The sequence below is a fragment of the Nelusetta ayraudi genome, unplaced genomic scaffold, assembly GCF_046127955.1.
Source record: "Nelusetta ayraudi isolate G7.1 ecotype Tasmania unplaced genomic scaffold, CSIRO-AGI_Nayr_v1 ptg000011l, whole genome shotgun sequence".
NCBI lineage: Eukaryota > Metazoa > Chordata > Actinopteri > Tetraodontiformes > Monacanthidae > Nelusetta > Nelusetta ayraudi.
The window spans coordinates 24,392,796-24,405,000 of record NW_027466061.1 but is presented as its reverse complement, the minus strand read 5'-3'; the positions used below and the strand labels follow the sequence as shown (position 1 = coordinate 24,405,000).

At 52.7% G+C, this 12,205-nt stretch overlaps 1 protein-coding gene across 3 annotated transcripts in view; it reads left to right on the top strand.

Moving 5' to 3' along the window:
• The window catches only part of shroom1 (shroom family member 1), a 26,292-nt gene extending 14,287 nt beyond the window's left edge, over positions 1-12,005 (top strand). For all 3 annotated transcript variants that reach the window (XM_076022032.1, XM_076022033.1, XM_076022034.1), the window contains exons 2-9: positions 1,426-3,868; positions 3,973-4,180; positions 4,261-4,322; positions 5,473-5,934; positions 6,032-6,715; positions 6,812-6,902; positions 7,407-7,679; positions 10,467-12,005. In XM_076022032.1, coding sequence (XP_075878147.1) covers positions 1,728-3,868; positions 3,973-4,180; positions 4,261-4,322; positions 5,473-5,934; positions 6,032-6,715; positions 6,812-6,902; positions 7,407-7,679; positions 10,467-10,715 — 4,170 coding nt within the window. In that variant the 5' untranslated portion in view covers positions 1,426-1,727 and the 3' untranslated portion in view covers positions 10,716-12,005. The remainder of the gene's footprint in view (positions 1-1,425; positions 3,869-3,972; positions 4,181-4,260; positions 4,323-5,472; positions 5,935-6,031; positions 6,716-6,811; positions 6,903-7,406; positions 7,680-10,466) is intronic.
• The last annotated feature ends 200 nt before the right edge of the window (positions 12,006-12,205 follow it).

Genomic DNA, 12,205 nt, shown 5'->3' with positions numbered 1-12,205 from the left:
GGGATTCCATGAGTGAAAGAGGCTTGATAGGAGTCCTTCCACAGCTTGACGGCATCCCTTACTTCCGGCATCCACCACCGGGTTCCGGTAATTCTCGCCACGGCAGTCAAAAGACACCTTGCGACCACAGCTGCCAGCAGTTACGTTGACAATACAGGTGGAGAACATCTCCCAAATCCTCCCTCAGGATTTGGGAGAGGCTCTTCCCGGGGTGGCAGTTGAAGACCGCACTGAAAGAGATCTCCACCAGGTGATCACGATATGTTTGGGTCTGCCAAGTCTCTCCGGTCTTCTCCCCCGCCAGCAGATCCAGCTCACCACCAGGTAGTGATCAGTTGACAGCTCAGCCCCTCTCTTCACCCGAGTGTCCAAGACACATGGACGGAGGTCGGATGACACGATAACAGAGTCGGTCATCGACCTCCGTCCCAGGGCATCCTGGTGCCATGTGCGGCGATGGACACCCTTGTGCTCGAACATGGTGTTCTTTCTGGACAAACTGTGACTAGCACACAAGTCCAACAACAGAACACCGCTTGGGTTCAGATCAGGGAGGCCGTTCCTCCAAATCACGCCTTTCCAGGTATCACTGTCATTGCCCACAAGGGCATTGAAGTCTCCCAGTGGAACAATTGAGTCCCCAGTCAGAGCACCATCCACCACCGCTCCCAGGGACTCCAAGAAGGTTGGGTACTCTGCACTGCTATTTGGCCCATAGGCCGAAATCACAGTGAGAGACTTGTCCCCAACCCCAAGGCGCAGCCCCCTCTTCGTGGCTGAGCTATGGGCCAATAAGCAAGCCCACACCAGCCTGCCGCCGCTCACTGCAGGTAACGCCAGAGAAATAGAGGGTCTAGCTCAGGGGTCAGCAAGCTTTTCCCACTCAAAGAGCCATTTGGACCCATTTCCCCCAGAAAAGAGCACGATGGGAGCCACAAAACCTTTTTTTCTTGTGCAAAAACCTTTGTGAATACGACGTAAAGTAAGTAACTCGAAGCAGTAGTTCAACTTTGTCGTCTATCCAAACCCCCACTTTGTTCTTTCTTTTAGTTCTTTGCCGTCTTCGCCATGCATAATCTCTTCTTTTTCAAATGCTTTTCTTAACGCACACGGTTTAAAAAAAAAAGTCCTCTCCTTGTGAACTCATAAAAATGGCTAGAATGTACTTCCATGTTATTCGTTTTTTTGTTTTGTTTTGGGGTTTTTTCCCCCACACGCTAAAGGAAGCCACTGCAGAGGCGCAGAAGAGCTGCATGCAGCTCCAGAGCCACGAGTTTCCGACCCCTGGTCTAGCCCATCTCATGGAGCTGGGTTTCAGCTGTTTGTGCGTGTTTAACTGTCTTTGCAGAGAGTATTAGTTTTTTCTTTGTCTGCTTGTGGCTAATGTTTGTGCATCCTGTGTGTGTTTTTTTCTTCCCGCCTCAGGAGTGACTCAGCCATGGTTTCAAGGAGATTAACTTTTGAGAGGAAAAATAAGAACAAGAGACCTGACCCAGTTGGCAACTGAATGACTGACTGACTGACTGACTGACTGGTTGTCTGCCTGACTGACTCACTGGTTCACTGATTGGTTGACTCTCTGATTGACAGACTGACTGACTCACTGGTTGACTGGCTGACTGACCGACTCACTGACTCACTGACTGACTGCAGCTGAATCAACCTGACTGACCTCAGTGGTAGAGACCCATGCCTCAGGTGGCTCCGCCCCTTGACCTCCGACCGTCATGGATTCAATCACCCTCCACTGTGAGAGGATGAGCCAGCTGGAGCTGCCCCCCCACCTCAGCCTGTCAATCACCCGCCTCTCCTCGGCCCAAACAGGCGTGGTGGGCGGCGGCCTGGCCGACCAGTTGACCCACCACCACCAGCGCGGTAAAGGAGACTCTGCCTACAGCTCCTTCTCCGGGGGCTCTACTGCCCCCGACCAGCTCCCTTCCTCCCCCTCCCCACTCCTCCCGGACCACCTCCACTACGCCAACATCCAGTACCTCAAGTCCATCTGTGGCTCTGCCCACTTCCTGGAGCACGACGGTAGCTCCGCCCACATCCTGCACTCTGACCCTGCGTCCATCTGTAGCTCTGCCCACATCCTGGAGCCGGATCCTGCCTTCATCTGCGGCCCCACCCACATCCTGGAGCCTGACCCTGCCTCCGTTTGTAGCCCTGCCCACTTCCACCACTCTGACCCCGCCTCCGTCTGTGGCTCTGCCCACATCCTGCAGCCCGACCCCGCCGCCATCGTCTCCCAGCGGTGCCACGGTAGCCCCGACCCTGTCGCCGTTGTCTCCCAGCAGCACCACACTAACCCCTCCCCTGGCATCAACGACGCCCTCCAGTCCAACAACAGGATTGGCTCACAGCAGGAGGCTCCGCCCCCTCTCCATCCTCCTCCAATCCCAGCACGGCTGGACAGTTTCATCGCTATCAAAAACCTGGAGAACCTCCGACCCCGGCAGGATGCGGAGCCTCAGCAGGCACTCAGGCCCCGCCCCCCTCACTACTACGACCATACTGCTCTTACCCAATCACAGAGCAGCAGCAGCAGCCGCCAGGAGCACCGCCGGCTGTCGGCTGGCTGGAACAGCGGCGGCGGTGACCAGGACATCCAGAAGAAGAAGCGCTCGCGCTCTGCTCATGACTGGCTGAGCTCAGAGTCAGGCCGCGCCCCCTCTGACCCCGCCCCCTCAGATCCCTTGAGGAGCAGCAGCAGTGTCCAGCACAAAGGCCACTTTTACTTCGTCACTGGGGTGCGTCGGCCAGCAGGGGGCGCTGTCAGGACGCGATCGGAGGCGACAGGAAGTGGTGGCGGTAACGAGTTGAGAGAAAGAGAGGACGACCTTCGCTTGCCTGCCACCCCTCACAGTCCCGACGAGGTTTTCCACTCTCCGGTAAAAGACGTTGGCGCCCCCAGGTCTCACTCCCCGCCGACCTTTGACCTCCGGGGCCGCCACACTCAGGCCAACCCCATCTTCTACTGCGGCCCCCCCTTGGAGGGGGACAGAGCCAGCGAGAAGATCAGCAAGGAGGCCACGCCCCTGCTGTACCAGCTGACTGCCAGCAGGGCAGCGCTCCAGCAGCAGCAGCAGAGAGGAGGAGGAGGAGCTGGGGCCAGAGGGGAGGCGGGTGCAGCAGGCGGCAGCAGCAGCAGCATCCGCCCGCTGGATGACTCCTCCCACAGGTCCTACAAGGACAAACTCAAGGTCGCCCAGTCGAAGGTCCTTAGCCGCACCTCCTTCCAGCGGAGAGACCTGCAGCTGACCAGGCCGCCCTCGCTGACCACCTCTGAAGGGACAGAGTCAGGCGGCATTGTGAAGGGGCCAGAGCCAGAGGCCCCGAAGGTCAAAGTGGCCCAGCCTCGTCTGGCCCCAGAGCAGCAGCATCAGCAGCAGAAGAAGAAGATGTGCTACTCTGAGCCTGAGAAACTGCACCAGCTTGGCTCCACTCCCAGCCACTCCCCCAGTCACTCTGTCGGCGGCGGCAGCGGCCTGGTTGCGGAGCGGCGCCAGATGTTTGAGAGCAAAGGACGAGCGCTCTCGGCCTCCAGCGCCACCCGCAGCCACCTGAAGCACCTGCAGCACCAAGCGGTGTTGGACTACATGGTGCGCAAGACGGGCCAGAAAGTGGGGGAGGAGCCGAAGCAGCAGGCCCCGTCCCTGGTCCTGACTCTGCCCCCTGCCCAGGCACCGCCCCCTCCTCCGACCAGACAGAGACACTCGCTGGGGGAGAAACCCTTTGACTGGGTCCCAGTCCAGCAGGAGGAGAGCAGCAGCAGCAGCAACAGTAGCAGGAAGAAGAGGCAGCAGCTGCAGCTCCAGAGGCCGCACTCTGCAGGACGCATCCTGGATGCTTCCAGCAGCTCCATCAGGTGGGACACGGAGCTGCAGCATAAGTTTGTGGTGCTTAGTCGTCGTGCTCTGTGGTTACACGTTAACTCTTTTTTTTTGATGTTTTGCCACTGCTGCTGCTCAGGTACGCCCAGTTCTTCTCCGCCCAGTCAAGTCATGGTGGGTGGGGGCGGAGGCAAGGGGGCAGAGCCTCCGGCCAGGGGAGGTCAGCCTCGGTGGAGAGTCTGCTGGAGCCACCGCAGCTGCAGCAGAGGCAGCAGCGGAGGCAGCAGCAGCAGCAGGTGCCTTTCTTCACGAGGAACAGATCCACGTCCACGCCGCAAACCCTGGAGGTGGGTCGACCACCAGATCTCCTTGACCTTGACCTTGGCTTTGAACTGTGCAATCAACACGTGGCTTTATTTTCTTGCAGGATCTGCAGGCGTGTGATGGTGACAAGAAGCTGTTAGGAGAGCAGCAGGGCAGCAGCAGCAGCAGGTGAGGTTGGGGGGGTTGCACACTTTGGTTTTCTGGGTCAGATTTGAGATCAGAGGTCGTCTGGTTTATTGCCGCACTGAGAAGTCACGAAATACACGAAACTCTGACAAGCTAGCAGCAGGAGAACAAAGTAACCGGGTACAAATACTTGTTACTTTAAATACTTGCTGAGAATAATAATTTGAAGTACGGACCTCAGTTCATTCCAAGTGATTCTGTCACAACTTTTTACTTTTTCATAGTTTTATCAACAAATATAATGTTTCATTAATACTTTTTAGTGAAATACATGTCAGAACCTGAACTTTCTAAAGCCCCTTTCCCACTGTCCAAAAAACGTAAGTAATGTAGTCCCGCTATTAATCAGCATTTGGTACCAGTGGGAAAGGCTCACCAAGCCGCGCCGAAACGCGTCAAACAACCCGGCAAGGGACCCGGGTTGAAATCGGCTCCGATCGGCTTATGGTGGGAAAGGGAGACCTGCGACGACCCCACATATTTTTTCTCCATGGGATGATGCTAAGTCATAATGTCGCGGCAGTCGCAGTGTATATCACCTACTGATGGAAAGGTGTTTGATTACGTTCCATCAGTGCTCGAAAATTGTTCATTGTCCTCTGGCTTTTTCCCTCGTGGCTCGCACACAAAATAGACCAGATGCTGAAACGATCGCTGCACGGCGTGAACGACACCATCGTTCCGTGGCTATTTGTGGAATGATTCTACAGCCAAAAATGCACAACAAAAAAGTTCACTGTACTGGACTCGCTTCCATGTTGCTCTCCATTGTTAACTTCCCTGAATTCTGTTGCACTTCATCTACGCGATATCAGCGCAATGACGTCAGCAGACACACAGCGGTGAAAGCAGAGGGGGTGCAGCTTGCTGGCGGGGTTGAGACCCCGCTGGTTTTGGTCCGTGGAGAAGGGACGAAATGCCGATCGACTGAGAGTCGGCCCGCATTCAAAAGACACAGTGTCAACCCCCTCATTTTAGTGGGAAACGGGTTGAATCAGACCTTTCACTATTACACACATATTGGTACTTTTACTTCAGCAGAGAACGTGAATACTTGTGCCACCTCTGGCAGCCAGCTGGTTTCTCAGGTGTTACAGTGATGAACGTTCTCCTCTGGTCCTGCTGTCAGTCTGCAGAAGAAGAAGACCGCCTGCACCTCCTCCCCCCAGCCAGCAGAGGGCCAGGTGCCCGTGCGGAGGGTCTCCCAGAGGGGGCGGTCCATGGAGGATCTAGGGGGGGCATTGCAGCTGAGCAGCAGACCATCAGCCCTCAGCAGGAGCTCTGAGCAGCTGGAGCAGCTGTGCAGGAACCCCAGGAGGAACCCGGACCCTGAAAACCCAGAGGAGCCCTGGATCCACAGTAATGTCCCCAAGGGGAGGAGCTCAGACCCATCAGGGGAACCCAGGAGCATCCCGGCCTCCTCCTGGAACTGGACCAGGACCAGGACCTGGACCCAGCCTGGACCTCCTAGTCCTGCTGAAGACATGCTTTCATCCAACCCACTGTCGCCCCCTGCTGGAGCGGAGGTCAGGTCCCAATCCCCAAGCCCCACCCAGGCCACACCTCTTCATGATGATACACCTGCTTCCAGGTAAGACCAGCTCTCACCTTTCTGGAGGGTGTCTTGTTTTTTTTGTATAGTGGTTCTGCGTTTCTGCAGGTGAATTCTTGGAAATGTTTCATTTCAGTTTTGCATCTCCTCCTGGAGCTCCTGAAGACAAGGCCTTGCAGCCTGGAGCCCCGCAGGAGGTCACACTGAGCTGCGGCGTCACTACAGACCCCTCACTGTGGCTCCTCCCTCCAGAAGAGGAGGAAGAGGAAGAGGAGGAGCAGCAGGAAATGGAGGAGGTGGAGGAGGAGGAGCAGCAGGAGGAGGAGGGGGAGAAGGAGGAGAAGAAGAAGGAGGTTCTGCCGCCGCCCACAGACTCCTTCTTGGACCAGCTGGAGAGAGAAAGTGCTGCGTCTCCCTGCACCTCCTCCTCTGACCAACACCTGGAAGAGGAAGTGAAGAATGAGGTGGAGGAGGTGGAGGAAGAGAAAGAAGAGGTGGAGGAGGAGCAGTCAAAAGCTGAAGAAACAAAGGAGAACCCAAAGGAGAAACAGGAGACGAATGAAGAGAAGGAGGCGCTGGAGACGGTGGAGGAGCAGAAGCCCTCAAAACAAGCTCAGTGGGCGGAGTTAGTCAAGGCCGTGGTTGACACCGACCAATCACTAGCCAGAGTGTTCTACCCACTGGCCAACCGCAAGACGGCGCGGATGCTGATGGAGCAGCTGCTGTGTGAGGACACGCTGTTGATGGAGGAGCACTACAGGAGGAGTAAGAAGGAGCAAGAGCAGCAGGAGGAGGAGCTGGGAGGCAGAGCTACACCCAGGTGAGCTGCTGCTAATGCTGCTAAACTTCTCAACTCATCACCTGTCACTGCTCCTCCACACTGTTCCTTCTCTTTGTCCCACCCACCTCCCCATAGCACTGAAGAGGCTGAACCTGCTGCTGCGCCTGCTGTGGCTCCCAGCAGCCGTCCAGACCTGCGAGGCCACGCCCACATTGACCAGCAGAAGGTGAGATTGGACGTCTCACGATGTCACATGATGATGCACCTGCTTCCCTCGCAACTCCTCCTCCTCACCTCCTTATGCTCCTCCCTCAGCTCCTCCTCCTCACCTCAGGCTCAGCCCTTTTGCTCCTCCGCCTCACCTCAGCTCCTCCTCACCCTCATGTCCCTCCCTCAGCTCCTCCTCCTCACCTCTACATGCTCCCCCCTTAGCTCTTCCTCCTCCTCCTCCTCCTCCTCCTCATACTTCTCGTTCTCTCCTCAGCGCCTCCTTTAGCTCCTCCTTCCCCTCTTCCTCTTGCTCCTCATGCTCCATCCTCAGCTCCTCCTCCTCACCCTTATGCTCCTCCCTCAGCTCTTCCTCCTCCTCCTCCCCCTCCTCTTGCTTCTCCTCCTCAGCTCCTCATGCTCCTCTCTCAGCTCCTGCTCACCTCCTCATGCTCCTCCCTCCTGATCTCCTGAATGCAGTATTTTTCTCCTCTAAACATGCTACTCTGTCTGTGACCTCCAGCGCCACCTGGTGGCCCTGATCGAGGGCCGTCTCCGCCGACTGGAGGAGAAGTGGCCGCCGCTTCGGGCAGAGCAGGAGGAGAATGCTGCCCGGGGGCGGAGCCTGGAGGCACTGGTGCAGGAGCGCTGCCCCCCGGTGGAGCTGGAGCGCTACCTGCTGTTCGTGGGTGACCTGGAGCGGGTGGTCAGCCTGCTACTGTGCCTGTCGGCCCGCCTGGCCCGGGTGGAGAACGCTCTGACCACCGTGGACCAGCACACCGACGCCGAGGAGAAGGTCAGTTCCCCAGCCAGCCACAGGGGGCGCTAGAAATCGCTGGCTGGTTGCTTGATTGGATCCCCAGTCCAAATAGTGCTAGCTAGTCTCTCTGGGCTCCTTAAATTCATAAAAACACATATATTATTTCAATAATTCGAGCATAATATCACATACATTTTCAACCTGATACGAGACAGTACAAAACAAGATATCAACAACAAAATATCCCAAAACGAAGATAATACAGGGGATAACAACGACAGATTGATAAAACAAGCTAATAGATCAACATAAAACAAGCAAAAAAATAGTAACAGTCGATGATAAAAAGACAAATATAAGTTAGAACAGAATATTAAGCAACACAATGTACTTACAACAGTAGATTGAAATAATTAAAATCATGCAAACAATATAGAAGGAACCCAAACGGAATGTAACAGCATCTTGTCATTGCACATAATACATATTTAATAGGTTTTTTTTTATTATTATTATATTTTAGAATTCATAATGTAGCCTAGTGGTTTATTCCACTGATGAAAGTTCAACATGAATAAAGCATCATCACTGTCACCATTATCATCATTATTTTCATCATCGTCCACACCATCATCATCATCATCTCAGACGCTTTTTATTCATGTGTGCTGGTTGTGAGCAGGTGCTAAAACTACAACTGCGGCCATAAATGTAGTTTTTTACTTAGAGCTGCGAAACCTAAAGTCATTTAAGCTCAAAGTCACTCAGAGCTACGAGGTAGAAGCTGTGTGTGTGCGTGTGTGTGTGTGTGTGCGTGCGTGTGTGTGTGCGTGCGTGTGTGTGTGCGCGTGCCTGCTTGCGTGTGTGTGCGTGCATGTGTGTGTGCGTGTGGTGTGGTGTGGTGTGGTGTGTGTGGCCACTTTGCTCCTAAACCTGCAACAACTCCACCCATATGTTGACTTTAGATCAGCAAACACTGGCAGCCGAGGGTTGAATTCCAAACTAGTTCCCATCATGACGCCATCAAAATGAATCCGTCTGCGTCTCTCTCTCAAGTCTCTCGCCGACTGCGAGGAGTCGACTCTGACATCGAGAGGCCTTTCTGATGGTAGATCAGAGTCAACTTTTTGCCACTTTGTCACTACATTTAACCAGTAGTCAGCGCCCTCGAGCCTCAACTGGCACATCTGTTGTGGTTCAAACAATCACTTTGTTCTTCTTGACAATGGTTCTGGTTCCTCATGTGCTTCTTTGACTGGTCACTAGTTGTCGCCTCCTAGTGGACCGTAAAGTCATGAAGGTGAAAAAAGTATCTCTGTTCTCTTAGAAGAAGTTAATTTGTAGTTCTGAGCATATTCAACTATATTTATTTGTCTCTCCCACCACGTTATTCCTCTCACTGAGTCCTGCAGTTTCCAGCACTGTGACATCAGTGTGACTGATTGTGTTAATTATTAACTCGTAAATTATGCAAATGAGGGATGGTGTCATTCAGCCACTTTGAGTGCAGCCAGTAGCTACTTTTCTCAGTAGTTGGCAACACTGACTAAAGCAGGAACCAGGATATTTCATGCTGCTGATCCATAAAGGTCATAAAGGTCAAAGGAGCCTCCTGAGCTGCTGCTGCTGCTGCTGCTGCTGCTGCTGCTCCTCCTCCTCCGCCGCCTCTTATCAGCGCTGGTATTTACACTGACTCACCGAAACTCCTGCCCAGTTTCGGTGAGGTTTTTTTTATATCTACGCTGCCCCCTGCTGTTGACTCCTGGAAACGCTGCGCTGCAACTTCAGCCTCAAACTCAATGCGGCTGTTTGGCTTGTAAAAACCTTTATGAGCGACACAACATGTTGAACTCATGACTTTCCTTCAAATAAAAAATTAAAAACCAGACAACGGCACAAAGCATGCAGGGCCACAAGTCACATGACCTGCAGGATGTACAGGAACACACACAGGAAGTGATTTTTTTTTTTTATTGAAATGACTGGTGGGTGTTTCCTCTTTACATCTGAACGTGTGAATTGTTATTGTTGTTGTGTTGTTTTGCATTGCGTTGCCTTGCCTTGCCTTGCATTGTGTTGTGTTGTGTTGTGTTGCATCTTCTTCAGCTGCCATCATGTCTTTTTATAACCGACCCTCAGGGACAAAATGCAGTGATTTCATTTGATTGGAACTTTAGCGTTAAAAGTTCCCATATTCACCATCATCAGCATTTCTGTCCACCCTTCGACACTAAAAAGCACACGCAGCCCTCTTTGTGATGTCACAAAGGGTACTGAAAGCTCTCCCAGGTTAGTGAACCCCATCCAGCTAGACAGACAGGCGTTGGCTCCGCCCCCTGTGAGACCACCTTGGTTTTGTTTACATGTGGAAGTGTTACAAGTGGAAGAGTTTTATCTTGAGGCTGTAAACAAGAGGGTTGACTGCTGCTTCCCTGAACACCTAGAGCAGATTTGTGAAAGGAAGGGAAGAATGAAGGAAGAAAGGAATGGAAGAATTGAGGAAAGTGGGAAGGGAGTTAGGAAAGTAGGAAGGATGGAAAGCAGGAAGGCAGGATGGGAGTAATTGATGAAAGTAGGAAAGGAGGGAGGGAGGAATTGGAAAAACTAAGAAGGGAGGAAGGAAAGTAGAAAGGAAGAGGGGAACGTAGGAAGGGAGGGAGGGAGGAATTGAGGAAAGTAGGAAGGTAGAAAGGGAGAAATTAAAAAAAGATAGAAGTCACTCGAGGGCGCTAAATACTGGATAAATGCAGCCTCAGCGTTGCTAAGTTGTGTCCTTCCTTTTTTTTAAATTCTCTTCTTCCTCTTTCTTTCTTTTCTTTGCAGCGCTCCCTGGACAGCCGCCATCGGCTGCTCTGCAAGCAGCGGCGGGATGCCAGCGAGCTGAAGGAGAACCTGCAGCGGCGGGAGAAGATGGTGTCGACCTTCCTGCAGCAGCAGCTCAGCAACCAGCAGCTGCTGCTCTACCACTGCTTCCTGCAGACCACAGCCTACCTGCTCATCAGGAACAAGGAGCTGGAGGAGCAGCAGAGGCTGGCCCAGGAGCAGCTGGAGGCGCTGGGTGCCGGGCCTTGAGGAGGAGCAGGAGGAGGAGGGTAATGAGGAGGAGGAGGAGAAGGAGCAAGAGGAGGAGCAGCAGGAAGAGCCTGAAGACTTTGCTCCTCCTTCCTCCTCCTCGTGTTTGATGGACTTTTTCTTCTTCGTGCCTTGATATCGACATTGCTTAGGAATATTATTTTCCCCGCGTCCAGCATCTTCTCCTGCTCCACCCCCAGCTCCACCCTGCATCATCTTCTGATTCTTTGAGACTGTTCAGTGAGCCAGTGAGAGGAAGAGGGGGAAGAGAGGAGTTTGCGTTTCTGTCATTTTTTTTTTATTGTTCCTGTTTTTAAAGGTTAAGACGCAAAGAAAGAAGAACCAAAAGGGTGAATGGATTCAAAAAGAAACGAAAAAAAAAAAAAAGAAAAGCACTTTGTAATTCTGCACATTTTTTTCTTCTTCTTTTTCCGAACTGAAGAGCGCGGCTGACTGACTCCGCCCCCCTGAGAAGCTCCTCAGCTTCTGGTCCTGCTGGTCCTCTCAGTAGCTCCCTCACTGTGTTTGGTAGCAGTTACGACTTCCAACTGCAGAGGAGGAGATAATCGCAGAGTCTTTCACAGAGAGGGGGTGGAAATAGAAGAGGAGGAGGAGGAGGAACAGGAAACTCTGTCCAATCAAATCGTTGTCCCACCCAAAACTGATTAAATATTCTTTCGTTGGAAAAAAAGGTCCTGTACCGTTACGCTCCACTTCAATGAACCCTTTGTGATGTCACTCACAGGTGAGGCTGCTCCCTGCGTCACTATAATATGGGACCTTTAAGTCCTCTGTACACAACTGGGAACATCAGAGTTGTTATTAGCTGTGTGCGTGTGTGTGTGTGTGTGTGCGCGCGCGTGTGTGTGTGTGTGTGTTGATTATATTTTGTAGATGAATTAGCTGCTGATACATTTCCTGTCCACAATTTCAACATAGCTCAGAGTCAAGTCTTCATGTCGCTCCACAGTGGGACAAATGCTTGTGTGTGTGTGTATATGAGTAAAAGTTGCGGACAGTTTTTTATTCTCACGCACTGACACTGCTGCCCCCTGCTGGCCGCTCAAGTTCCTAAAAAGAAAAAAATGCACTAAGGACCGGGATCCGCTGGGGGGAGGAGGGAGTGACGTGGATGCGGCTGGGTTGTGACTTGTTGTTTTGCACACACACACACACACACACACACACTCACACACACACACACACATACACCTGCAGCCCCTCCTCATTTATGGAGTTGTAAAATCTACTGTGTTACTCATATTGTGAATAAATTAAGGCTCGTTCCTGTCTGTGTTGCGTTTCCTTTCTCCCCCTCTCCCACTCCTGCACACACACACACACACACACACACACACACCTGCACACACACACACACACACACACACACACTTTTCCGGCCTCCTACCTAACTACCAGGAGCGTCAATGAGAGTCTCAGTTAATTTATTATTAATTCCTATTATTATCTCTTTACGTCGCTATAAAGTA